The 27,685-nt window shown below is 41.0% G+C and overlaps 1 protein-coding gene and 1 long non-coding RNA gene across 3 annotated transcripts; one reads left to right on the forward strand and one right to left on the reverse strand.

The window, feature by feature from the left end:
* DCUN1D1 (defective in cullin neddylation 1 domain containing 1) lies at window positions 1-27,185 on the forward strand. Of its 2 annotated transcripts, none has more exons than XM_027712868.2 (7): window positions 1-309; window positions 15,162-15,378; window positions 16,650-16,818; window positions 17,379-17,509; window positions 22,004-22,086; window positions 22,325-22,421; window positions 23,906-27,185. In XM_027712868.2, the coding sequence occupies exons 2-7, from the start codon at window positions 15,204-15,206 to the stop codon at window positions 23,983-23,985; spliced, it is 735 nt and encodes a 244-aa protein (XP_027568669.1). In that variant the 5' UTR covers window positions 1-309; window positions 15,162-15,203; the 3' UTR covers window positions 23,986-27,185. The 2 variants fall into 2 exon arrangements, with proteins under 2 accessions (XP_027568669.1, XP_027568668.1); XM_027712867.2 differs by lacking the exon at window positions 1-309 and adding an exon at window positions 7,002-7,120.
* Window positions 1,649-6,984, reverse strand: LOC120322513. The gene is made up of 2 exons (XR_005562275.1): window positions 6,898-6,984; window positions 1,649-6,576 (listed from the first exon to the last, which is right to left on the reverse strand). It is a non-coding gene; the product is annotated as an uncharacterized LOC120322513 (long non-coding RNA).
* Window positions 27,186-27,685: the final 500 nt, after the last annotated feature.

Consider the following 27,685-nt stretch of genomic DNA (forward strand, 5'->3'; position numbering starts at 1 on the left):
GAATCAGAGAGTAACACTCTCCATGAGCCTGCTGGTCAGCCTGGGGGATCAGGTGTGGATCATCCTGCCCAGCAGTGTGAATGTTACCAGACCAAAATGAGAGCCTTTAGTAAACCTCAGTTATCCCCTGTGGGATCTCCGTCTCTCTTGCACTCTCCAGCTGCTGCCAATTACTGTGGCTTATACTCATGGAAGATCTGTGGTCTGGAGCCTGAATCCATGCTGGATCAATGATTAGGACACAGGGAGTGGAAAGCAGGAGGGCAGGACTGTGTTCTTATTTCAGCCACTGATTCATGGTGGCTTCAGGTAAGTCACTTGGTAGATACTTACCTGTGTTTCCTCTTATTTGATGAGGTTGATGGCAACCAAAACACTGCAAAATTTGTGAACAAAGTGATTTATAAATAATTTTTAATGCTTGTTGGTAAAGTTGTAATTCCAGTTGTAGGCAATTTCTACTTGTAGGTTGTTTTTTTTAAACTTTTATACAGCAAATATCAATACCAAAGTTATAAAGCTTCCAATGTATATTGTATCCCTTGTTGTAATGGTTGTACTAGGTATTTACTAGAAAATCTTTGCTTCTGTCTTCATGCTGAGTAAAAAATGAATTGGAGTGTTTTTTGGCAGGACCTTTAAAATTTAGTCAATGGTAGGGAAAAACATCAGTTGATCTGGGAATACAACTCTTTTACTAAAACAAGCTGTACTATTTCAAAGGACATGTCAACCAGTGCACTAACACAGGTATATTAGTTTCTGTTGATAATCCTCCTTTTCAGTCAGATCAGGAGTTATTTGTCTGTGTTCTGTTTGTGAAACGCTGCACAGTGCTGTGTAGATTGTGTTTACTGTTTAATGTTATCTTAAAACCAGTTTATTTTAACATGGATTCATTGTATAATCAACATAGGTTATCTGGTTGAATACTCCGTATGTTTTATTATAGGAGCAATAACTAAGTAAAACATGTCTGGAGTCCTGCTGGGTTTTAAAATTGTGATAGCAGGATTTTAGCTTTAATCTGTGTCCTGGTTTCAGCTGGGAGTTAACCTTCTTCCTGGTTGCTGGTACAGTGCTGTGTTTTGGATTCAGTGTGAGAATAATGTTGGTAACAAACTGCTGTTTTAGTTGTTGCTGAGTAGTGCTTAGTCTAAGGCAAGGACTTCTCAGTTTCCCATGCTGTGCCAGCGAGCAGGTGTACGAGGAGCTGGGAGGGAGCACAGCCAGGACAGCTGACCCAAACTAGCCAAAGGGATATTCCATGCCACAGAACACCGTGCCCAGTGTATAACTGGGAAAAGTTGTCCAGGAGCCACCAGTTGCTGCTTGGGGATGGGCTGGGCATCAGTCAGTGGGGACTGAACACCTGTACTGAACATCACTTGTCTGTCTTGAGTTTTATTTCTTGTGCTCTTTTTGTTGTCTTGCTTTTCATTAGAGTTGTTGTATTATTTATTCAATTTTATTTCAATTATTAAACTGCTCTTTTTCCCATTCTCCTCCCCATCCCAGCGGGAGGTGGTGGGTGGTGAACAAGCAGCTGCATGATACAGAGGGGACCTTGTTGCTGGCTGGAGTTAAACTATGACAATTCTTTTTGGCACCCAGTGTGGGGCACAAAGGGTGGAGATAACGACAGATCTGACCAGAGCGTGTAAAACAAATTTATTACAAGCATTCATTATATTAATTTAATAGTCATTGGACACAATGTTGATTTGTTTGTTCTCAAGAGGTGTTGCTCTTGTTCTCAGGTTTGCATCATGCAGTGCCTCACTTGGTGTGTGTGTTCCCTTTGTGCTGTTTATCACCTCTGGGGGCTGAGCTAAGGTTGATTCTGTTGTACTTTGTAACACTGGCTTATGATATGATAAAATTGCTAATTGTGAAACAGAGAAAAACAATCACAAATGGAGGTTCTTCCAGGAAAGTTGCTGCTCCACTGTCCAGTGGGCAGTTCCAAGACAGAGAGGAAGGGCTAATCTTACTCCTCTGATCCTATGGAAAAAAATTCTGATCTGTTTTTACAAGAAGTGGAGAATCCTAAAACCAGTACTGGAGGGGCCCTGCCTCCTGACAGGTGGAGGGGAGGGACAGCTGAGTTTACAGGACTGTGTGGATCAGATGTCCTGGCACATCAGACCCACAGGAGTGTAAGGCTCTAGGAGATACCTGTGCACAGTGTACCCTAATGCCATCAAGCTATAAAGGGGCAGAACTCGTTTTCCTTCTTTCCCCATCCAACTGGATGTGTGTGAGCAGCTGCATGGTACTCAGCTGCTGGCTTGGGTTAAACCATGACAGGCTGTTTTCCATATAAATATTTCTGGTGCCAAAAAGCTGCTCTTAAAATGGTAATTGGTCTCTGTGAATGGCAGCCGACCTACTCACTTAAAAAAGTAGGGAAACCAGGAGTTGTTAAGTATTGGAGTCAGAAAAGCTCCAAAGAGTTTTTGGTGAAAAAGTCTGCTGCTGAGAGCTGCATCCCTCCTTTGCCTCTCTGAAAAGGGAAGTGGTATCTTCTTCTGGGCTGTCCTGTCCTGCAGTGGCACACAGGAACACTCAGTGATCAGTACTGGTGTGGTAACTCCAACCGAAGACCCCAGGCCTGCTCGGTGTCCTGTTCAGCATCCCAGAAACATAAGACACAGCTCCCGCTCTACAGAGTTGTGAAATGAGATAAAATATGAGCTAGAATGAACCAATTTAAAACCAGAACTGTTATATACAGACGTGGTTAATGCATGTTTTCCTTTAGCCTGCCCCACTGTATTGATGCTGATAGCCAGGCGTGGGCGTGGAGGTTACAATTTGCTGCTTAGGTATGAGAACAGTAATACTGGCTGGGTTGTGTGAACATGATCCCCAAAACCAGTTTGCTGGACAGTGTGAGGACTGGAAGAGGCTAAATGCCTGTGACATGTATGACAGGAGTCATCTTACTACCCTACTTTTTATGTCTGCATCACTCCTGCAGTCTGCCTACCTCCCATACATGCAACTTAAATTACTGTTTCATATATTAATACCAAAATATGTGCTCTGAATCGGGATGGCTTATTTTTATTAAGTAGAACAACTAAAGATGGCACATACAGAAAATCACTAGGATAGGGAAATAAGTGTGTATCAGTCTCCTAAATTCTTGGAATCACCCATAATTCTTTGTAGTGAGAAGAGAAAGCTGCTTACAGTTCAAAGATGTAGGTTTTAATCTTGAAGCTGTGATGGCACTGTCTGGATTACAGCTTGGGAAATTTCAGACCATTCTGGCTGCAAAGATCATACCTTGTTTTACAGAAGTTCTGAACTAAAACATGTCTGTATCTCATAAAAATCAACTAGGTATGTCTTACTGCCCTTCATTTCTTAATCCATATTACTTGCAATGCCTAGATTTTAGTATATGTATCTCAGTACTAATGAGTTAAAAAACAAAACCCAGAAGTCCTGCATTCTGTTGTCTTAGGTGTCCTGGAAAGTTTCCATTTATTCAGGCTTGCCAGGGTATGGTTGAGTACATGAGAAATGTTCAGACTTTCTTAGGCTCACTGACCTGACTTTCCTTCCTTCGTCACATTAATCTGTCCTTCTTCCTCCCAGAGACACTGTCATGTGGAACATGGCTCCTAATAGTGCCTTGGACTGGGTGTAGTAACTTGTTAACCTCTTGTGTAATGCAGGAAGGATGAAAAACTTAATAGAGGGTCAACACCCTTCCTTGCAACCTATTAATGATCTTCTGATATTGGTGGTGTCACTTTGCAGCTTAAATTGCTCAGACACCTACCGGAGGACTCACACTGTTTACTTCTTCTGTGCTTCTTTCAGAGCAGAAAAAAACCATTATGGGCTGATACAAACATTCCATCTGTACCAGCTGAACAGCACAACCGAGCAGACCATTGGGTCTGTGCCTGTGGATGCCAAGGAACTTCATGCCTTTAGAGTGGCACTGAATCTCCTTGTGCAGGACAGTTCATGAGACTTTGTCCTCTTGGTTAAACATGTGGTCAATTTGCAAGCAAAGGGCCACAGTCATAACCACTTTATGACTGTTCCATCAGTGTAAGATGAATTTGTGGTTTCACTTTCCAGTGCATAAAGTAGCTGACAAAAAGATGTGGGGGTTAGAAAGACATTTCCAGGCCAAGCTGTCCCAGGTTATTGTTACACTTCATAAAGCTTTGAGCCTCTTCCTCAGAAAGTGCTCTCAGTGGAAGTTCTCAGCAAGGAGATTACACTAAATAGATTCTACATTGACTGAACATGAGACTTGCTCGTCTGTCTGCTCGAGAGCTCAAGTCAGGGTAAAGCAGCTCAGTGTTATATTCAGAGTTATGCATTTGACACACTTGGATTTAAAAAAAGATCACTGCCTGGTTCTCCCAGGGTTCACATGAGATGATAAAACATCATTGGCTCACACAGCAAAACAAGGCAAGCGTGTCAGCCTTAAAATAAATTAAACAAGTCATCATGTTACTGTGATCACAGTGATTATGCTGCCTGCAGATTGCACAATGACTATTTCCTTCTACTCTGTGTCACTGGGTGCACGTGTCATGTTTACAAGCAGCAGAGCTGTGTATCCCTGCTCTGACCTGGGGTTCATCCTGCAGGGAGCTGTACCAAGGGAACCCAGAACAAGCCCCATTCAGACACCTTACTCTGAATACAAACAAATACACCTTTTGGCGGCCTCGTGGTGCCTTTTGCTTTGCAAAGCATCTGGTTTTGCTCAGAAATGCTGAGGGTGAGGTTCAGACAGCATACACATCACAGAAATGCAGATCTCCATCTACAGAGGTACAGCCAGCCCGTGGGTGTGTGGATATGAGTGGAACTGGGGCAATCTGGCTGTGTCTGAAGTCTGTGCCTGCCTACTGCAGAGTGCCATGTATGGAGAAGGTAACTCAATCTAATCAGACTGGCTCAGGCTGAGGCACCAAATAGCCTGGCCATGGTGGCCAAGAGCTCTGGGTAAGTTAACTTCAGGTTCAGCAATTCAGATATACCATGGAAGCACTCTGGAAATCAAGACAGAAGACTGCACCTTCCACTAAAATCAGACACTAGACTTACAGCTTAAATGGCAGTATGAAGCTACTCCTTTTCTCAGGTACAGTTTCATCTTATAAGTAAACTTAAATAGGGAAAAAAAACAACCAAAAAACAGTAGCATGCACGCTGGGAATAGCATCAATCTGCATTTCACATATTTTTTTATATTTCACCTTCATATCACTGAATCATCTTTTTATCATATTTTTATCTGCCCTGCTTAGAAGCAATTAAGTATGATTTTCCATACCTTTCACAATGGGAATTCATAATGTAGAGGGATTTAGTAAGTTAGGGCGATCAAATCACAAGTCAGTCAAAACACTAAACACAAACACAGTGTGCCCCCAGACACTCCAAAAACCCACCACGAGACCCTGCAATACAGGAAACCAGCAAGGCTCACAGGCATTAGGGAAAAAACAAGCCACTTAAAAATCCTGCTTCTGTCCTGAGGAATCCACTGCAATCACAGCTCATCTCTCAGATTATTGTTACATGTCGCAATAATTTTCCAGATTGTGTCTCCAGATCACAGGTGGGCTGTCACAGCACATCAGAGGGATGGCAATTAGGTAACTTGATGAGATAGATTTTCAGGTTTGGCTTTGTCTCCCCTGCCGTGGTTCACGTGGACTGGGCTGGTGTGCAAGTGTTCGTGGCTGTTCACACAGGCCACTCTGCAACCATCCTCAATTTCAAAAACATGCTTTTTGGGAGGGTTCAAGGTATGCAGGCAACTACAGTCTCTCAGGATAGCTGAATTCACACATATGTTTAATATCCAGACAACTTTTAATTTTCCTGTTCAGAACAGTAGCACAACTGGACACTTCACAGGACAGGCCTGATTTTCCTCACCAAACATGATTTAACTCCTCACACTCCATCTAAGTTCTTCTTTGATTTTTAGCAAAGTAAGCAAGCAGCAAATTAGACCCTTTTCTATAAAAATAGACATATAAACCCTGAACATCTATGATGAGGAATGTCTTTTTGAAGTCTTAATTTCCTTCTAGTGTGTGCAGTCATACCAGTCATGTAATATAAATACAGAAGCTTACTTTAACAGCTCCCAGCTCAGCAGGAGATGAGAGAATAAGATCAGATCTCAAACCTTTGTCCTTCACAACAGCAGTTTGCCACCGCTGTGAGTTTTATCAGCAAATATTCTGCTTCCACAAACTTCTTCAGCTGCCAAAAGCCTGCGGTAGGTAGAGTAAGCTTTCCTGGGAAACAAACAACTGTCTGGGATACTGGTACAAACTGTGATTTAACCACTGCAGCCTCTTTTGACAGTACATCTGTTTTACTGCAGAAGGGCTACTTCTGTCCACAGCCCCCAAAGGGGATCCCAGCCAGGAGCAGGGAGATCAGGGAAATCTTACAGGTGTGGAGGTGCTCCCGAACGAAGATGCCTGTAAAGCTGCTGCTGCGAGACCCCCGCCTTCCCCAGGTCTCCGTGGCTGCTCCGCAAACGTCTTCTGCCTCCCTCGCGAATCCATCCTGGAAAAACCGAGGGATTTTCCCATCGCGCCCCTTTCCAAGTCCAGGCCCCCGGGAACAGCGGCCACGCCCCTGGAGCCCGGCGGGGCCGGCACAGGCGCTCACACCTGGCCCTTAACTTTTGCTATTGAAGAAATAAGAACATACAGGGAGCTTTCCCGACAGAACACCCGGTCCCGGTGTGAGGAGCCGCTGGGATCCCCTACCCCCGACTTCCCCCTCCGAGCCCACCCCCGACATCCCCAGGAGGCCGGGGAGAACTCTCTCCTTCCCCCCCCCCTTCCCCTCTCGGGCCGAGCCCCCCCCGTGCGGTGCCCCCACCTCAGCTCCGAGCGCGCACCGTCCGCTCCCGGCGCTCCGGGGACAGCGGGACGGGCCGGCCCCGCCAGGGCTCGCGGCCCCGCACTGCGCATGAGCGGGGGAAGGCGGCGGAAGGGCCCGTGAGGAGCCGGAGCCGCCGCCGCCGGAGGAAGCGCCGCCGCCGCCGCCGCCCTCAGAGTCCGCCCGAGCCGGGAGGGGAGAGGCCCGCACAGCCCCCACCATGGTGAGCGCCCGCCCGGGGCCCCTCCCGGCCCGGCGCGGCGCCTCGGGGCCGGCCGAGGGCAGCGGGGCCTGCTCGTGGCGCGCTGGGTGCCCGGGAGCGGCCGAGGCGCCGGTGCGGGGGCTCCGCAGCCCGTCCCGATGTGCCGGGTCGGGGGTTCCTCGTCCTCCCGCCGGACAGGGCGGGGAGGGCGCGCGGGGCGCGGGCCGGGGCCGCGGGGAGCGCGGCGGGGGCTGCTCTGGGCAGGGGCCTAAGCGGGGGGCGCCGGGATCCCGCCCAGGCCTCCGGAGGCCCCGCACGGCGGGAGGGGCGCGCTGGCACCTGGTGCGAGGGCTCAGCACCGCCGGGCGGGACGGCGCGGGGGAGCCGAGCTGGGGGCAGCCCGGTGTGTGCCCTGAGCCTGCCCTGTGCCCGCGGCAGCGCTGGGAGGGAGAACAGGGAGCTGCCGGGAGCCGGGGGCTGCCTGGGGTTTTCCTCAGGATTTCGGGCGGCTCAGAGCCCATTAAGTGCTGTCAGTTCGCGGGGAAAACTTGGGTGTGTTGATGCTCCTTAAGCTGGGGTTATGTTGGAGAATTTCTGGATAATTGTTCTTATGTTTTGAGGAGGCTCCTATTCATAGAAGGGTTGTAAATGAGGACTTTGCAAAGGTCCTCCTGGTGAAGGTCTTGGGACCTTGTAAAGGCCTCTCTTGCATTTTCTCTGTGATATTGCTTTCGATATAGCTGAGGATTTGCTGTGGACTCCCAAATCAACTGACTTTCTCCCTTCTCTCTTCTAGAGGGAAACCGCAGTGGTTGGAACAAAATTTGCTGTTTTTGTTTGCCTAAACAAAAGAAAAATACATTCTTTTGCTTTAAATAAGAGGGGTCCATATTGGTTTCTTCATAGTGTCTTATGCACCAGATGGAACAAGTTTATAGTTGTAGTTCTAAGCTTTCCCTGTATACAAACGTTGTACAGCTTTAGCTGCACCTGTACAGTTTAAATTAGTACTTTTCTATAGCAGCAGTATTGTCTTAGGAACGGTGTAGGAGGGAGTCTTAACATCTACTGGTGTACACTTACTGGTATAAGGATATCTTATACCTGCTGTTAATACTATTCTGTCAAGTTGTGTTAAAAACATATTAAAAAAATTACAGTGTCACCTTTAATTGATGGAGTTACCTTGGCATAAAAATTTGGTTAGCCAGCATTTAAATTAGTGGTGTGTAGACCTCTAATAAACTTGTCACTATGTTACTAGTATAATTTTTAATTGAATATTTTGATGTAGATATTCACTTGCATTTTTTATGAGAGCTTAAGACTGAAGCCTGGGTAAACTTCAGCCTGTAAAGGTGTCTTATTGTAATTCTGCAGGTCTGGGACTGTCTCAAATAGCACTTACACAGTAATGTTACACAACTTTTTATGAAGATTTTTTTCCATAAAAATCACCTAGAGCTGTGATCCAGTGTATGTATGCAAAGTAAATACACAGTTGATGTCTTGTACATGCATATTTTATTGGCTGGCTCCGTGGTTAGAAATTTAAATTGAACAATGCTGTAGCAAGTGGCCAAGTTACAGAAATAGTAAGGGACGTTATTCTGAGAATAGCTTTTTGTGAGAAACAGCAGAATCCTCTCTCGTGCTTGGTCTTCTTGGAAACACTAAACTGAAGAACCAGCAGCCATATTCTGTGTAGCAATTCTATAGATTGGTATTTATCAGACTGGAGGGAGAAGGTGGGTACTCTGTCATGGCCCCGAGCAGAGTTGTTCGGCCCTGCACAAACAACTGTGTTCAGGTTGTGCTTGTTGACTCCCAACACCCAGGTGAAAGGATGACATAGACACTGAAGTGGAACTAAATGACAGGCTGCAGCTTGTAGAAGTAGTAAATACAGGATTGTTTCTAGTGCTTGGGCACAGGATTCTGTACCTGTACTTGTGGTATGTCAAAATCCTCTGCTTGGTTAGGGAAAAGGTAGGGAGACTTCTCCACAGAGATCCAGAGATATCCCATTGTCCTGCCCATGTGCACTACTGCTCTGGCTCGTCCTTCCAGTGGCTGTGCCTGGTTCCTGGGGCCAGGTAACTTGTCCAGCACAGTAAATGTTTGGGGCCTGGCTTGTCCTTGCCTCTGCAGCAGTGCCAGTTGGAGCACTGCTGGCTCTCACTTGGTCTCACCAGTGTCCAAATGGCCAGTGCCTTCAGGACAGAGGTTTCCTGCCTTAGAACCGTCTGTGTCCAGCATCTGGAATAGACACCACACAGCCTGGTGGGCTCACTCTGGCCTTTTAGGCAACTTGGGCAGTGTTTCTGTTCTGCGCTCAGGGACACCCCGGCAGAGTGGCTGCGATTGCTGAGAGCAGTCTGCCTCTTTCACCCGCTCTTTTGAGCTGGCTGAGCAGCTCCTGTGGAAGTGGTCTTCTTCAACTTCCCTCGTAGGGTGTTCCTGCTTCACCTCATCAGGAGGACAAGTGCTGTGCCCACAAATAAAGGCAGAGCAGTAAGCTGGTCCATTTTACTCTCAGCCATCTTCTCCGAAGAGAAGAGCTACTACCTGTACTATTCTGAATAATTTAAGAAATTTAGGGCTACGTGTGGTACTCCAGGCAAGTTTGTGAGTATCCATATCTGTATCCAGAGCCAAATGCTAACATTGTCTCTGTTTACATTATCTATCATACTATCCAGTTTGTGTTCTCTGAAGAATATTTTTATGCTGATAAATACATGATTTCTTACTGTAAACCTCAGCTGACAGGAAGTTGTAAAATTCAGTATTACAAGAATTCCATGTCTGACGCTGTCTTCTGTAATGTTATTGTACTTCATGACATTGTTATGCAGTGTTTAACTCAACAGGCTGTTCTGCAGGGCTATTTTCTGTGGTGCATATTCATGTCTGTAGCAGTTTGTTGATATTAAATATTTTGGGGTTTGGTGTCCCATAGTAAAACTTGTAGATTCTTGGCATTACACTTAGAGTAGTCGGAGTGCTAGACAAGATGGTGCATGATGTTGTTTCCTCTCTTAGCTTACCAGAGATCCCTTTGAACTAAGGCTGTAAAATCACTTTTAACTAGAGCCATGAAAAAATTATTCAGAAATATGAACTACTCTGAGAACAAGGTGTGAAATTTATTATGTAGCTCTTGATATTTTACTCATGTTTTATGGTGCCAATGCAAATATATGGTATGAATGCAGCTTCTGAGGGCTGAATAGAGCTTCTGCCCCATACCAGAACTAAGAATGCCAAGCAACTTACTGCTTTATTTTGTCCTTTTTTAGTTGTAAAAGCCCTGTTTTTGGCATTTCCTTCACTATTCAGGTTAATGTGAATTACCATTACATCTTCTGTGTAGCTATATATTGACCTGCCTGCATGCAGGTACTAAAATGATTTTATCCACTAAAAGAACATTAGAAGGTATAAAAAGCAATTTTAATTTTATGTTGCTTGTGGTTTTTTCCTTGGATTTTGTATCTCAGAAGACTTTGTAAATGGTTTTGTTCTGTTCCACTGCAGACAAATGGGTTTCACATCAGTTTGAAACTTGAAGCTTAAAAATGTCCTGATTGTCTTACTTCTTAGAGAAACTGCTTTCGAAAATGAAATGTAGTTAAAGCACATGTTTGTTTACATTATGCAGAAACTGTGGCTATCTACTTTAATTGTTTTGTCTTTAACTTGGATTTTTTTTTTTTTGGTAGTATACATGTGTACCATCACAGTTGGTGGATTAAAATGCACTCCGGTGTATTCATAGATTTCTGTTATGATTAACTTTTGTTTTCTTATCAAACAAAAATGCTCACGGTTTTGCCTTTTAGGCTTTAGCCGTATATTTGTTGAATACCAGCTGTAAACCGGGCTATTTGCAGGTGTCTTGTCGGTTCCTTTAATGGATACGGCCCAAGGTGGGGTGATTCAGGCCCTGTCGGGGGTGATATTCTCCTGACCATCAGTGTCGCTTAAAGCCGTGGCAGAGCTGGAGTCGGGTGAGGTTCTGGGTGAGGTTCTGGGATGCCGAGCCCGTTGTGTGCGGGCTGGCGTTACTCCGGGATCGAACTGACGTCAGTGGGGTCCTTAGGAAGTGCAGGGATGCTTCCCGCAGCCAGAGCTCTTGCTGGAGTTTAAATGCAGGCAGTACAAAGGCCTAGACTTTGTGGAGGTTGATACTATTTTAGAAAAGGCTTTTACCTGTCACGTGCATGAGAACTTAACAGGCTTTTCTGTGAGTCCTGCCTGAAACAAAGGCACAGATGTCACGTCGTTCAGATTCCCTTAGTTAGCAGTGAAATGAGCAGGAATCGGATCAGCTGTATGGATGCCTGGGAAGGGAAGGGTGGAAAGCAGTTACTGGAGTGACTGTGTGAATGCCTTCTTTGGGGGCCTTAAGAAATTCTGGGCTGCAAAACTGATCGTGCACTGCTTGTCTGGCTGGTGGCCACATATGACCTTTGAGCAAAGTCCAAGAGCACGGTTCTGGTGGGGATTCCCAGCTCTCCAGTCCAGGCAGTGTGGGATGTTGCTCTTTCCCATGGACATTATCCAGGAGAGTGGAGCCCTCGTTTGGCTATCATCTATCCAGAAAATATTGATGACCAGTGTGCAGAGCTGATATTTGAATCTGAGCTGACTAAAAACTGAGTGTAAAGATATGGAAAAACAATGTTGTGGTCAGAGTTGGTAGATCAGTTGTAGCATTTCTTGTTCTCTAGACTGGGGAGAAAACTACTTCAGGAAATAAAAGCCCAAGTATTTTTATTTTTTTTTTAAATTTGGAATCTTTCACTGAAGTATCTGATCAAAGAAAGGTTATTGAATTAGAATATTCAAATTTGGTGCTTCATGGTAAGAGGAAGATTTTAATTTTAAAATTAAATTGATGTTGTACAATCAGATGTTCATTAGAATTAGTGTCGTTTTATTAATCTGCATAATGCAGCTTTTCATTTGGAGAAGTTACTCTGTGTTTGAAAAGTAAGGTCACCTTCTCTCTCGTGACATCCGTATTATGAAAGGTAGCTTGGGTACCACACAAATTTGATCAAAAGCTTGAAGATCTGAATTTTTCCTTTTACCCTTAACCCAAAGAGTAAGAGTAGGAATTCGTTTCATTTGTTTTCCATTGGATTTTGTTTGTATATATTAGCAAGACAGATATCTGTTAAATAAAATTCTGTCTTCCTTTTCAGCTAGTGTTAAACTTGAGATGTTTTAAGTGGATTGAGTTGCATTGCAGTGCTTACAACTGCAGTGTAAGGTATTTGTTGCCTGATGGCTGTAGGATTAAAGGTTATGGGGTGCTCTGGCTGCTGTATTGCACTTAAAACAATAACAGACTGTTAGCACTCGGCTTCTAGAAATAGTTCTTAAAAGTGCAGAAGGTTTGGAACCTGTTCCTGCTTGAAGTGTGGGTTTTTAATGTGCTGAAGGAAGAGCTATAACAGGATAATAAAAACTCAGCAGTAAATCCATCTCTTGCTGTCCTGTAGTAGGCCTTCAAAGAGTGTCCAGTCACTTAGGATGTGGAGCTTCTGCGGAAACATTCATCAAATATAACGAAAGGGCTTTGGCACTTCTTTACTAAAAATAAACTCATATTTGACCAGTAAAAATATGATTATTCCAGAAAAAGATTATGGCTGAACAGTGTGATTTATTGCATCTTAATATACTACCAAATGCTGTACTGATTAGTGTAATTAGCTGCTTGACTCTTGGCACTTTTGATCTTCTTTTGAAAAGGTTCTGTGTTGTCACGATGACTTAGGGAGCCCCAAGCACGGGAAAAGGTCATGTGCATATGTAGGATTTAAATTTTATCATAAAAGGGATTTAAGCGGCAATTTTTTGTAATAAATTGCTTTCTCCTTTTGTGACAACATGTAAAACACACCACCTTTTGTGGTCCTGAGCATCCACAGTGAATCCCTTTCAAACCTTCTTGACTTTTAGTGGTCTGTCACTGCTTTAAGAGTTTACCCTTGCCAGGAGCAGGGCAGAACAAAATCTCTTGAGGTTTTATGGAATGGTCACCATTCAAAGGGCTGTGCATACTTATGTGTGCATGTTAAAAAAAACCCCAAACAAATAAACTAATGATTAAAGGCACCAGCTTTGGTGAAAAAAAAAAGGAAAAAAGAAAGGAAAAAAAATAAAAGCCATGGTAATTAAGTGTGACTGCCCTGTAGTGCAACTGAGTCTGGTGATGCAGCAGTCTGGCTCTGTGGAACTGATTAGAGGAAGCTGGTAATTGATAGAGAACATTAAATTTGGGATTGTTTCATCTTCATTTGGGATTTCACTCAAAGGTTTGTTTTCATATATCTGAGTTAACAATACATTTTAAAAACTGCAACTAAAAATGCATTAGTCATTTCTGGAAGTCATTCCACATGGATTTGTCAGCGTAGTGATTTCTGTGGCACTCTGAGCTCCCTGTGCAAGGTGCTGAATGTCTGCTGTGGAGCCAAGTGTGCACAGACAGGCAGCAGTGGGTCTGCACAGGAACTGCTCTCATGGCCTGGCCTTTACCTGGAACCGCTTCAGAAACGTGTTTGTAGTAAAAGATCCATCTTGAGAAACTTGTTCAAGAGACTGAATTAAAGCAGCAGCACATCGTAACTTTAAAAATGATGTAGCCTAATATCACAGTGTGTTGGGTCTGCAGCGTGAGCTAAAATTTTGGCTTCAGCAAAGTGTTGAAGATGTAGAGTGGGTTTGGTTTGGGGGGGAATTTTTTTTTTTAAGGGGAACTTAAAGGGTATTGGTGTGTTTAGTGTATTATGTGGGTATTGGTTTAAACCAAATGTGATGCTCTTGTATTTTTTATAAAGTGAAATTACCTGGAGCTGGTAATTTCACTATTCTTACAAATAATAGTGTTCACACTCATTGTTATCAAGGCACAGAAAACTGTATCTGACTTTTAGGACAGATAAATTTGTGTTCTGAAATGTTAATTCTTTGTTTTAATGATAATGTGTTTGGACAGTAATTATCCTTTGGAATGAAGAGCTTGAGCTCATACTACTCCTAAACCATTCATTCTTTGGCTGAGGATAGTTTATCATGTCTTGGGATTTTCTTTGCCCTTTTTCCCCATACTCCTTGAGAAGGAGCCATGGAAATTGCAATAATGAACAGAACATACAAGTTTTGGTTGAATACAAGGTAAATGAAAAATTAAATATTTGCACCATGTAAGAAGTCCAATCCTGACTTAAAATTTTGTCGGAACTTTTATTTACCAAGTTGTAGTGTTGAGAGTCCTTTTGCTTTGACTGCATTGAGTGAACTTGAAACTGAATTTGGATGTAGCTCAGGATCTGTGCGTTTGCTCTCTCCTGATCAGCACTTAGTTTTGTGTAACTCATACCCTTGAAATACTAACTGTGCTTCTCCTCATCAAAAATATCCTTGGGAATCCCTCTCTGCTGATCAGTTACTGGCAGCAAGTTCTCCATTCAGTTCTGTGCTAGAGCAGAGGGATGTCTCTGGGTCTGGGCAGGAGGCCTGGAATTCAGAGCTCTCACCTTGGCTACTCACTCCCCCACTCGCCTCTGGCAGAATTACCTACCCTTTTTTTTTTAGCTTCAGTTGCTGCACCTGTGAAATGGAGACAATGCCTCCTCACAGGAATGTTTTGCAAATTATGTAGGTGGAGTTGAGGACTTTCAAAGTGAAAAATCTCATAAAAAAAAATAAAAAAGTCTTTTAGGTATTTCGGTGTGTAGCTCCCTGAAATGGATGACCCAGCCTAGTCCCTTGTTGCCATCAAGGGGCACTTCGGGAGATCCTGTTCGAGGTCTGGCCCTGGTCCTGCAGTAGCTGGGAGCAAATGGACACCAGCCTCCTGCTCAGGGATGGTGAGCTGTTCAACAGCCTGCTCTGCCCCAGCCTCGGAGCCAGTTCATCAAATGTTTTGATATCTTAATTGCTTGGGAAAATTATAGAAGTCCTGATTTAAAAAACATAGAAAGGACTGATGTTTATTTTTCCAGTAAATATTTCTACTTACAGTATTGTCTGTTTTCACTAGAACAAGTTGAAATCATCACAGAAGGATAAAGTGCGTCAGTTTATGGTCTTCACACAATCTAGTGAAAAGACAGCAGTGAGTTGTCTCTCTCAAAATGACTGGAAGTTAGATGTTGCAACAGACAACTTTTTCCAAAATCCTGAACTTTATATACGAGAGAGTGTTAAAGGATCGTTGGACAGAAAGAAGTTAGAACAACTATATAACAGATACAAAGGTGAGTACCCTGAATTTTAAGGCTTATTTCCTTGTTGTATGTATATATTCTTAATTACAGTGTGTTAGTGCTGCTATGCTCCCGTGCTGGGAAATCTTAACCAACTCTTTCAGCTTTGTTTTTCTATTACTGATAATACAAGTTAGAAGGGGAATATGTGTAGGCTTGTGCTTCACAGGGATTACATACAGGTGCTTTATGTGCTCTAAGTGTAAGTACATTTATACAAGATGAGGGTCTGGAGCTGGAATTGTGTGTGCAGTGAGAAGTTGTAGTGGTTAATGAGGATTTCAGGTGATTCTTTTGGGGAAAGCAGGACTCAGGACTTGATCCTGACAAAATGAAGGGTGGCATACCAGGGATGGGTTCTACCTTAATTTTTATTCACCTTGGGCTTATTATCAGATAATTACAAAGAGTGTAACAGAAAACAAAGCCTCTTTATCTGTTACATCGCCAGTGTTCAACCGATGATACCGTACCACAGATAGCACAGTGAATTCAGTGCAGTAGAACAAATCCTGTGTTTTAGCACTTAGAAAAAATCTGAGTGCTGTGTTTTCTGTCAGTTTTCATATGTGTGCATAATCCAAATACCATTTTCCTGAAGTCTTTGTTGGCTTGCATTAGTAGATCTTTGTTAGTGCAGTTGAAATATGAGCATCTCACTTCCAGACCAGATGTTGATTCCTCCGTGGAAAGAGGAGTGTGACTGGCTGACTTGGAATCATCGGTAATGGGGCAGTGTAACTTCCCCTCGGAGGTTACCCTGTCCAATCTCCTGCATGCTGGTGGTGCCAGGAAACGCATAAAACTACAGTTGGGGTAGTGGTTGATGGGCAGATTTGGGTATTAGTACAGCTTGCAAAGGGACACTGCACAACTGCTAATAATGGGACACAGATCATCAGCCTTACCGAAGATGCCAATAATTAAGTGTCCTGGGGGGAGAGAACCACTGTGCTCTGTGTGGAATGAGTCAGAATATCATGCATAGTATTAGGCAGAAAACAAATATTTGTGGTGCTTCTTTGTCTCTCTGTGAAAATAACATGAGCTTCATTGTATGGGAGGCTTTATTGCAGTAACTGCCTCAATTGTTAAAGCTTAACCATTGAGAATACAATTTAATTTTGTTTTTAAAATACTCACTTACAAAGGCTGATCCCAAAAATGGCTTCTTGAAAATGTTTCCTTATCTTAAATATACTTGAGCAAATTGGCTTTTTCAAATACCTGTTTTTCTTGATACTTACTTTTATGTCCCAAAGATCCTCAAGATGAAAATAAAATTGGTATAGATGGTATACAGCAGTTCTGTGATGATCTAGCTCTTGACCCAGCCAGCATTACTGTTCTCATCATTGCATGGAAATTCCGAGCTGCAACGCAGTGTGAGTTCTCAAAGCTGGAATTCATGGATGGAATGACTGAGCTGGGGTAAGTGTTTAATAAGTGTTAGATGTTGACAGTGTGATCCAGTGTCCTATTCTGGGGAATTCTCAGTCACATTGCCCTCTCAGAGACTTTTGAGAGTCCAGCATCACTTGTCTGCCTCTGTAAAAATGCATCTGCTGTCTGTGTGCTGGATAATTGGAGAAGAAGGGAGGGAGCTTTGAGTGCCCCTTGCCTTGGTTGTGTGAGCATTTCAGGCAGTTGCCACAGAGCTGCTCAGGGTGGTAAAGCAGGGATGTTGGTTTGCAGTCAGGCATACCTGGGTTTTCTCTGAGAGCGTAGCAGTCTTTTTCTAAAAGATTTTTCTAAAAATCTTGTGGATTATAGGATCTGATGTATCAGGTAGTATGTGCAAATGCAATGTGAAGAAATAACAACAAAGAAATGAAATATTGCTGCATAGGTGCAGACTCATTAAAGGCATCCTGAGTTTTGTTTTGATAGTTGTATTCCACAAACAGTTCATAGATTTTTGTTTATGTTATAACTCATGTTTTCATGGTAAAATGAATAATACATGAATAAACATGCTTCTTAAACTGCAGATGTGACAGCATAGAAAAACTGAAGGCCCAGATTCCTAAAATGGAACAAGAATTAAAAGAGCCAGGAAGATTTAAGGATTTTTATCAGTTTACTTTCAACTTTGCAAAGAACCCTGGACAGAAAGGTTTAGGTATGTATTCTTAATCATAAGCATTTGTTCAAAAACATAGGAAATGGCTGATTAGAGCAGGAAGTGAATGTGCTGTTGTGATCCAGTGAGTCTGAAAGATAATCACCCCTGGGATAAAATACATCTCTCTGTTGTGAAAGATAGATGTCAGTTTAAGGTGTTCAAATTGATAGAAATATTTGCATCATTAATAAAGGCTACAAAATTTTATGAGAGAGGGTTTATTCTTTCACTGTGTGTGTGCAGTGCTCAGTAAGCACAATGGATTATGGTTTTACATTAAAGACATAATTGCACCACTTAGAATTTGCAGCACTGAACAGATTAATTGAATTTTTACTTTAGGATAAATTGAAGCTGTAAAGCCGTTTTAATAAGCACACACTTGTGCAGTCTCTCACAACACCAAAAATGCTTGCAAATGTCTTGGCAAAATAGAATTGGAGTAGTACAAATGGATTACTGTGTCCTGGGCCTGATGCCTATTGTTGTGCTATTGGTAATAGGTGTCTACCTACAGCTTTTTTTCCCCCCTCGTTTCATTGAATACTTTTTTCATTATTTCACGGCTCATGTGCCGACTGTGGCTTTGGTTAGTGTAACAGGTGAAGTGGAAGAGTCACTTATTAAAAATGATTTCAGAACATTACAGTTCAGATGGAACTAATTGAAAAACTGTAGCTCTGTCTACTCAAAACAGCAAAAATGAGGGAACAAAAATTTCTTTCAAGTAGTAATGTTAAAAAGCCAGAATGCACATTAATTTATATTCACTGTAATTGAGATATCAGCCATAAACTATAATTTCATTATTCTGTAGCTGTTAACTTCTTAACTGTTCTATTTTTGAGTGAAAGCAAAATACTGAAAGACCAGTAGGTTCTTCCTTGGCAACTTGTAAGTTTATTTTCCTCAGTAAAGAAAATGCCCTAATACTGCCACAGAAAACTGCCACAGCTTTGTACTCACAGGCTGTGTAAAGATGAGCCTTCTGCTTTAGTTTTATATGCTTTTATGTAAGGACCAACTTTTGGCTTAAAATAAGTATGGAAAAATAAGTAAATAAGCAAAAACTCTGTGTCTTGGTTTCAACTGTGTCATTGTTAAACATCTTTCTGTATCTTGTTTTTTGTTTTCAATTGGATTATGAATTTCATTGTCTTTAAAGAAGCTTCAGAGTACTGTGAAGCAGTAGGAAAATACTTGTGCATGCTTGTTGTCAGATCTGAATCATGCAAGTAAATGAATGTGCTGATTCTTATGTCTTGTACAAAGATTAATTTTTTTAGGCTGCTACAACAAGGAAAACGTGGGAAGGTAGAAGTTAGGATGTGGGAAGTGTCAGTGTAGAGTTTGTTCTGCAGTGTGAATGGTTGCAGGGTTTTGTTCTTCGATTTTTTTTTTTTTTTTTAATGGTTACCATTGTAACATTTGTATGTTGTTTTCAATCTTTAAACAGCTTTACACAAGGAGCATTTTGTAGAATCCCTGTAAGGTGGTAAAAATGAAATGAACAAATTGCAACGATACCATAATTACATGACCCTTTTTAGTTAGTTTTCTCAAAGCTTCAGAATAACAGAACTGTTTGATTTAGTACTTACCTTTTATTTTCTTTTCCATATTTTAAGGTACAAGGAAGACTTGCATTCCTTTTCTAAATCCCTCACAGGTCTTGTATAGAAATGAATCTGTTGAGTGTCCCAGATGGAACAGACTTCCATAAAAATTACTTACCAGGAAAACTAATTCCCTTGCTTTATTTCTCATTCATCATAAAGCTTCTTTATGCAGGTTAAGCTCTAACAGTGACAAAGTATAGTTTTCTCAGATCTATATAGGATATACACAGTATAAGGTGGGTTTTTTGATTGCTTTTGTTTTCAAGTCTGGGTCTGGAAGTGATGTACTGAGCTTAAAATCCGGATGCTTACCAGCCCTTTTGGTGCTCATAAATACACAGTTCTAGGCATGAATTTACAACAGGGCAGAGTAATTCTGGAAACCCTGAAGGAAAAGAATATTGGGAGAAGTACAGTGCTGCAAAGTAAGTGCTCCTAGTTAGGCAATTCATTTTGGTGTGTCTGAATAACTGCTTGTAGGAACTTGCAAATTGATTTTAATGTATATTGGTCTCTAATCTTGCAAACATTGTGCAGTAGTTCAGGCACAGCTCTGGAAATGTATTTCCTCTGCATAATTCCTTACTGCTGTCTAAGTACTGTGGATGTCTTAAAAGTTCTTGTGCATTTTGCATACCATTGGAGAACCCCTTGTAGCTGGTGTTCATCTCAAACACTGTTTGCTTCTCTTGCATGTCTCTGGATAAAACTCAAAATGGAGTATATACTTGGAGGCTTTCCTGTTTGATCCATGAGGATTTTCCTGAGCATTCTTACATTTATGAAAACCTAAAATTATATCTTTAACTTCCAATTTTGTTATTTCATAAAATTTCTTTTAAAACATGTAGTTTGTCCCAAGGCATTATGTCTACTCATACAATAAGTTTGAAGTTGCAGTATCCTGAGATTTTTTAACAGCCTTTGCTTACCCACAAGAATTATCTCAAAACTGGATAAGCATGTCAAAATGCACAGTTTGTTTATAGTGATTGTTTACAAATCACTGGAAAGACCTTGCATTTCTGTGTGCATACCATTAATGCAGCACAGGTAAATAAAAATTAGTTTTCTAATCTGTCTCCTTGAGGAACTGATCAGCTCCATCAGAAGTTTGTATCTGTTAATTTTTAGAGAGACAGTAGTTTTAGTTGAGAGCTAAAATGCATGTTTTTGTATCTGAATCTTGTGTTGAAGAGAGATACCAAACCTTTGCAGTCTTGAATTATGTTTGCCATTTTCACATACAGCTTATTTACTGAGGAGTACTGACTTGTTTCTAATCTGTCTCTTCTTCTCGAGGCTCAGACTTACAGTTTTGTCTGAAATCACACCCCTTTGCAGTTGCTGGAAAATCCTTCATGAATTTTATTCAGAAGCATTATAAAGTGACTCTGCTGTTTGAAAAGAACTTTTAATTTCAGATATTAAACAATTCAGAAACTCACAATCACCATCTATTTTCCCTTCAGCAGTGCAGATTTCATGCTTTGTTTTGTTTGCTGTTGATTTCATCTCCAAGATCTACCGCCCTGGGTTTTTTAAATATTTGGGCATCCTGGGGGAAGGGAGTGGTGGTGTTGGGTTGTTGGTTTGGGCTTTTTTCTTGAGGTGCAGTTGATCCCGTGCCTTTTCTCTTCGCTCTCACAAGAGGATTGTTTATGGAACAAATTTGCTAGACTGCAAAATATATAAGAGCTTTTTTTTAAAAAATAGGCCACTTACATGGGCAGGCTTTTGGGACCACTGTATGTATTTGGCTAAGGATACTGAATTTGGGAATTCACAGTGAGTAGTGTTTTGTTCTGCAGCACAGAGGAATTGCTTGGTAATTCCTGGTAATGCAGGTGACACTGGGCAAAGAGTTACATATCTGGGTTCTAAATTGCCTTTGTGAGCTAACAAGTTACTGTCTGCCACTACTAAACAGTAAATGCACGTCAGTTTAGCCCTTGGCACATGCCAGGGAGGTGAGTTGTCTTTCTTTTCCCTTCCATGCCAGACTAACCAGGCTCTTTCTTTAACTGCTGCACTCCTAACAGCACCCGTGCCTGAGAGGCTGCTCTGAAATGGGTCAGGTCAGATTTCGCAGTTGTCCTGAGAAACTGATTCCAAGCAAACAGACATTTCACAGGAATCTTCAGGGAAAAAAAAATAAACAAAAAACCAACAAAAAAAAGCAAGATGCAGAGACTCCCAGCAAACAAAAGAAAAAAACCAAACCAAACCAAAAAATACCCCAAACCACCAACAAAAAACCCCCAAACAAAACCAAAACCAGCCCGACCAAAATAATGCCAACAAACACACCATCAACTGTCTGTCTGCTTAAAGACACTACTTAAAGATCTTTTTTTCCCAAGGAAATCTGATTTCAGAAATGAACACTTGACAAAAACCTTGTTACAAAGGCAGGACCTATAATAAGGTTGTTCTAAAAATGAAATCATGAAAGGCCAGTTTTATGTAAATTGTATTTTATATATTTAAAAAAAATGAAAGCAGACCTCACTACAAAATACTGCAAATTTTCTTTTCAAGTCAGTAACATTTCTAAACCAAAAATATTTCTCTGATATTTAATTATGTATTACTATATAGCAAAAGGCACATGAAATGTCCTTGTGTGTTTTGGATATGTTAGATATTAATACAGGCAATTTTCAGTTCTATATTCAATAGTATCAAAATCTAACATACTTGTGTAACACTTTATTTATGGTTGCCTTTTTGTAAAGGATCCATGAGTATATTTGCATTAGTTTAATCTTTTCACCTTTATGAATATATAGTTCATCCTAGTGTTAGATACTTGTGGAGATTATATATTTGATATGTATATCTCTAAAAGTAATATATTTTAATATTACAGATTTAGAAATGGCCATTGCCTACTGGAATTTAGTACTTAATGGAAGATTTAAATTTCTAGACTTGTGGAACAAATTTTTGTTGGTAAGTTTAAATCTTTACATAAGCTGGATTGCAGTATTTTCAAAACTTGGAAGATAAACATGTTTAAATTATCAAGTAGATGAAATAGACTGTCTTGACCCAAATCCCAGATATTCATAGTGTGTACAAGAGAAATACGTTTTGGGGATATGGATGTGTCCAAGACAGTAAAAATGAATGTGTAATAAGGTTTTAATTTATTTTTTTAAAAATATAAATTTTCTACCCCTCTGAACAGGAACATCATAAAAGATCAATTCCTAAGGATACCTGGAACCTTCTTCTAGACTTTAGTACAATGATAGCAGATGATATGTCTAACTATGATGAGGAAGGTAAACATTTCCATTTTCTTTCATTAACTTCTAACTGTGTTTTATGCTACATTCATTAATGTGTGTCTGCTTTGGCACAGCTGTCTAATAACAGCACAATTAGAATATCCCCAGTGATCTAAAGCCCAGTCAGAGCTGCTTTAATGCATGTTGTAAACATCTGTTTGTTACTGCAGGTTTAAAAAAGAAATGCTGAAACTTCCATAGAATCCATTTTCTTTTTTTCTTCTGTCTGAGCTCAGACACAAATTCTTTCTTATTGAGACAAACCCTGATATCTGTGCATTTAAAACCCATGAATTCTCTGTCAGTGGGAGCAGTTCTTGGCATCTTCATCCAAGGAACTGACCCATGGCCCAGGCAGTTCTGTGTAGGGTGCTCTGGTTTTACTGCACTTCGTAGCTGAGAATGTTTTTTAAGTTTGGTTGCCTCAGTTTATGTGAGGGTTGGCCATGTAAGGATATAGAAGTGAAGCTGGCAGCACACAGGGATTGCTAAACATAAGTCACTTCCTACCAAATGTGTTTCTTGTAAACTTCTATATCGATCTTCCTCAGTCCCATCTGTAGCCAAGAACAGCTGATCACCCTCAGTGCTTGGCAGCACATCAGTTCAGTGAGGGGAGGAGACTAAACTTGTGATACCTCCAGAGCAGAGGGGAGCAAACTTCTACAACTTCATTTAATAATTATGGACAGTTCTCATTCCCCTGTCATCGAGAAAATGCTGCTGCCTGTGATAAATCCATGTAGTTTAGAAAGACTAAAGGTAGAAAATACATTTGAATGATTTGGAGTAAAAATATTCAAAGGAGAAAAAAGCCCGCCAAAACCCCACCCATGATTATTTTTAACTTTCACATGACCATCATGTACAAGACTGGGGACTCTTTGGTTATGGCTGCCCATAATGTGTAAAATATTGTTATGTATTTCAACTGCCTCCTGGTGAGGAATGTGGAGGAGTGTATGGAGTGTAACAGGAGCCTTCTGGGGCATCAGACTGTCAGGGTGTGCTTGGCTGTGCTCAGGTGTGGCTGAGTGTGCTGGTTCTAACAGATGATGAGCTTGGCATTGATGCAAACCATACTGTGAGCAGTAAATGCTGTAGAATGTTCTGTTTATGCTGCTGCTCACAGCATGAACTGCTCCATCCAGTCTTCAACACTCAAGCAGCTACTGCCATCCTGCAGGTCAAGTTGGAGTCCTGGTGCCATTGTCCAGGTTGGTTTTTTTTTTATGGGGGTGGCATTTTTTTTGTTTTATTTTGTCAGGAAGATGACCTTTGAAAGAGATGGGTTTAAAGGAAGCAGAAATCTTTAACCAGCTCTTAAATTTCAAGCAAGAAAATCAAATTCTGATTTTTTTAGCTAGAAACTCTGCCTGGTTTAAGACTGGAAAGTAAAGAGCTTGTTTGGAACTGAAGCTTTTAAAAGAATGGCTTGTTGAACAGAGTTCTTATGTTCTGGTGTTTTTATCTTTTAGGGGCATGGCCAGTTCTTATTGATGACTTTGTGGAATTTGCACGCCCTCAAATTGCTGGGACAAAAAGTACGACAGTGTAGCACTAAAGGACCCTTCTAGAGTGTACATAGTCTGTACAAATACCTGAAATGGAAAATTGCACAGTCAATTTCTGCTGGCTGGACTGAACTGAAGATCAATCCTCACAATATGGCTGAGGGTTGAGACAAACCTTTAAGGATACATCTTGGACCATATCATATTTCATTCTTCTCCTGGTGGTTTGGGCTTTTCTTCTAGTCTGGACCACTCTTGCCCGTTAAAATTCCAACATTGTGGATTTCATCATGGATTTATTTTTTGTTGGTGGATCACCCTAGTTTCATCTCCCATAAGTCCTAGAAGCTTTATAATTATTTTGAGGTTTCTGGTTTCACATAAAGCACAATGCTGGTCATCATCAGACAACTGTTGTATGGCATCTGAATTATACAGAACAACATCGAAACAATTTTTAAAAGAATCCTTAAATATACACTTGGGGCTGGTTGCAAAGACTGTACTGAGAGCACTTCCTGCAAGAGTGATATATTTAAGTGTCCTGGGTCCGAGTTTTTTCTTTTCTGGAAAAGTGCAGGTATTGTCTAAGTGAGTTTGAGTACCTGGTAAAAACAAATACAGAACTAAGCAAGAAAGCCCAAGGTTGTTGATCCTGGGGTCTCTCGGTGCCTCCCTGCCTGGTTTGATCGTGCCCAGCTGGCTGCGAGGGCAGCTGAGCTACGACACAACTCTGTGCACTTACAGCACCCACGTGTGATGTCAGAGCCCTCAGTGACATCAGTGAGATGAGCTGTGTGTGTCCTCATAGCATCCAATATTCCCTAGGTTACTGTCTAAGAAATCAGATTTCATTGCAGTTCTGAAATGCTTATCTGTCTGTCAAAGAAAGGTTTTTCATTTCTGTGGAAATCGAAAACTTGAATATACTGAATTTGTGTCTTAACTGTTTGCTACACAATACAGTATTTTAAATTGAGATGTGTAACTTTTATGGTTGAGGTATGATGAAGCAAATGGCCCTGTTGTACAAGAAGCTGGTGAGTTTGATGTGAATCTAGGTTTTGAAACCATTATCCTGATAAGTAAGTTAAATCTTTGTAACATAGAGGTACTGCCGTTACGGATGACACCCTTTTTTCAATTATTTTGTTGAGTTTTCCTTAAATTGACATATCACTGTGGTTGCCAAATACAGAAATTAAGAGAAAAGCTTTCCCAAACAAGCACAGATCAGATACAAACTACTACACTGGCTTTGTTTAAATTATTTTGTTGATCACTACTTTTTACTGTCTTACTGCGTTTGACTAAATCAAGTTCATTTGGTTTAAAGCAGGTTTTATCAGATGCAATTATTCTTTAATATTACAAGAACTCTTGAGCTGCTTTTGTGGTCTTTTACTCCTCACTTAGTTACTTGTGAAGAGATTTGATAAATCCTGCTCTGTAAAACAAGCTGGAAAGAACAAGCTCCAGGAGAGGAGACAGACCGGAGTCACAAGTGAGGAGAGAGGGTTGAGTTTGTGCTCTAAATAGTGCCGTGATAAGGCCAGAATTATTTTTGAGATGAGTCACTGGTACTTGCACTAAACAGCAGCACACTTTTACGCAGATGCTAAAAGTATTTTAGGGAAAAATTGAAAAATATTAAACGGATGAAAATTTTTTTATTTGTACTCTCTGAAATTGCCCTTAAGGCTGGCTCCCCTTCCAGCAGTGCCCTTTTAGCAAATCCACTTGTGCATTGATTCCAAAAATACAGTTCCACAAAAACATTGCAGACATTTGCTCCAGCTACTGGAATTGGCTATGCCAAAAAGTGTGTGTTTTGCTGCTTTCAGTATATCCTTTCTCAATTTTGTGTAAATATAAATGGGGACTTTAAATTACAGGGGTGGGTGGGGTGGAAAAAAGCTCGACAAGGTATCTCTGCGTGCTGTTTTCTGTCTTGAGGGTTTTGGTACCGTTTCAGATTGATTAGTTCAAGTATTGCTGTGTTTGGAGAGGAGAACTGACTTGCTTTTTATCCCAATACAGACTTGTCCCTCCAAAAAGTCTGAGATTGGGCAGTGGCGAAATGCCGTGGTGTTTTAAAGACTATTCCTTTTGAATGCAAGATCTTTTCAACAAAATAGTGTTGTCATCAGTTTGGTACTACATGCTTATAATTACTGTGTAATTATAAAGAAATACATAAAACTTCGACTTATTGCAGAAAAGGGGTTATTTGTGCTATCATGGCATCTTAAAAGTTTTTCAAAATGACTGAAGTTGAAAGAAACAATGATTTAACAGGGTGTTGTTTTAAGGACAAAATGCCTGATTACAGGGAATATTTTGTATTGAAACGTGCTCGGATGTGGCCATGTGTGTTTTTCCTTTATATATTTGTGTGAGTTTTTTTCTTTCTTTTTTTTTTTTTTTTTTTTTTTTTTTTTTTTTTTAAAGAATGCAGCCAGTTGCTTCCTTGGATTGCTTTAATTCGTAAGTGCTTATGTGCTTATGTCTTCAATTCGATGATCTCCCCACAAATGGATCGATTTAATTTTGCCAAATGTCAAGGAAAAAAAAAAAAGAAGGCAAACATCAAGTTTGTAACCTGTTTTTATACATTAAAAAATGTACAAAATTAGAAGTGCCCTGATATAAAACACTTAATCTCGAGATTATATTTAGTAAAAAACCGTCATTTACATATCTCTGTAAGTTCAAATGTAACTTCTTACAATCCCTCTCATTACCAACAGAGGCAATAAAGCTCCAGTGAAATTGCCATGACTGAGGCTTCTCCTGCATTGTTTCAGTGTATTATTTGTAAGACTTATTTCTGGAATGTTCTTTTAAGGAGTGGGGGGGGGGGGAAAGCATGGAATACTTGTCTTCTGCATAAAATACAGTTTCGTGGTAAGTTGTTTTTTCTTTTTGGGGAAAAAAATAATCTAAAACCTGCTTGTTGTACATGTGTACAAGTCCCCATGGAGCCGGTGTTCCCAGCCCTCGGCATTGCCATTCCCTAGCATGTGAAGGAAGACACCACACACACTGCAGTGGTTTAAATGTGGCTGAAGACCATCCTACAGTAGTGAAGTGACTTTTTTTTATCGACCTGTTAATAAGTAACTTATGACCTGCTTCAAAACTGTTTTACAATGAAATCCGTGCTGAGAAATCCTTATTTAAGAAAGATATAATTTTTTAAGAATGCATTTAATAAACTTTTGTCATTCACACTTTATTTAAATACCGTTGCCAGAAGTCTCTGTAGATTTTATTTGAGTATGGTACAGTGGCTGTGTTTGGTTTTTAAACCATGGTGCCCTTCAGTCCTCTGAGCTCTCCAAGAGTTGACTGCAGCATTAAATACTTGATGAAATTATAATTTCATTTATCAGAAATAGGTCTAAGCTTTGTAGAACTGTAGCTGGTTTAGTACCAATGTGTAGAAGTATCTGCTTGAGTAAAGACCAAGAATTTTGCTCCTGATGGTTTAAACAGGCACCTGTAACTCAGGCCCAAGTCCGAGCACTTAAACTGGAAGTTCTTCTGCTAAATGGTCTTCAAGTTCTCAGACTAAACAAAAGCTGCCTGAATGTCATTTGAATATTTTGCAAGAAAATTAAAACTCCTTCTTTTCTAAATTCAAATTGTATGTGTTCAAGAATGTAACATTCCAAGCCTTCCTCAGTGTTCAAAGGACAACTGGCAGGAGTCAGAGGGATAACCCTGTAAATCAAATTAGGA

This window comes from Pipra filicauda, unplaced genomic scaffold (assembly GCF_003945595.2).
Source record: "Pipra filicauda isolate LSUMZ 115617 unplaced genomic scaffold, ASM394559v2 scaffold98_size3848907_pilon, whole genome shotgun sequence".
In the NCBI taxonomy this organism is placed as follows: Eukaryota; Metazoa; Chordata; class Aves; order Passeriformes; family Pipridae; genus Pipra; species Pipra filicauda.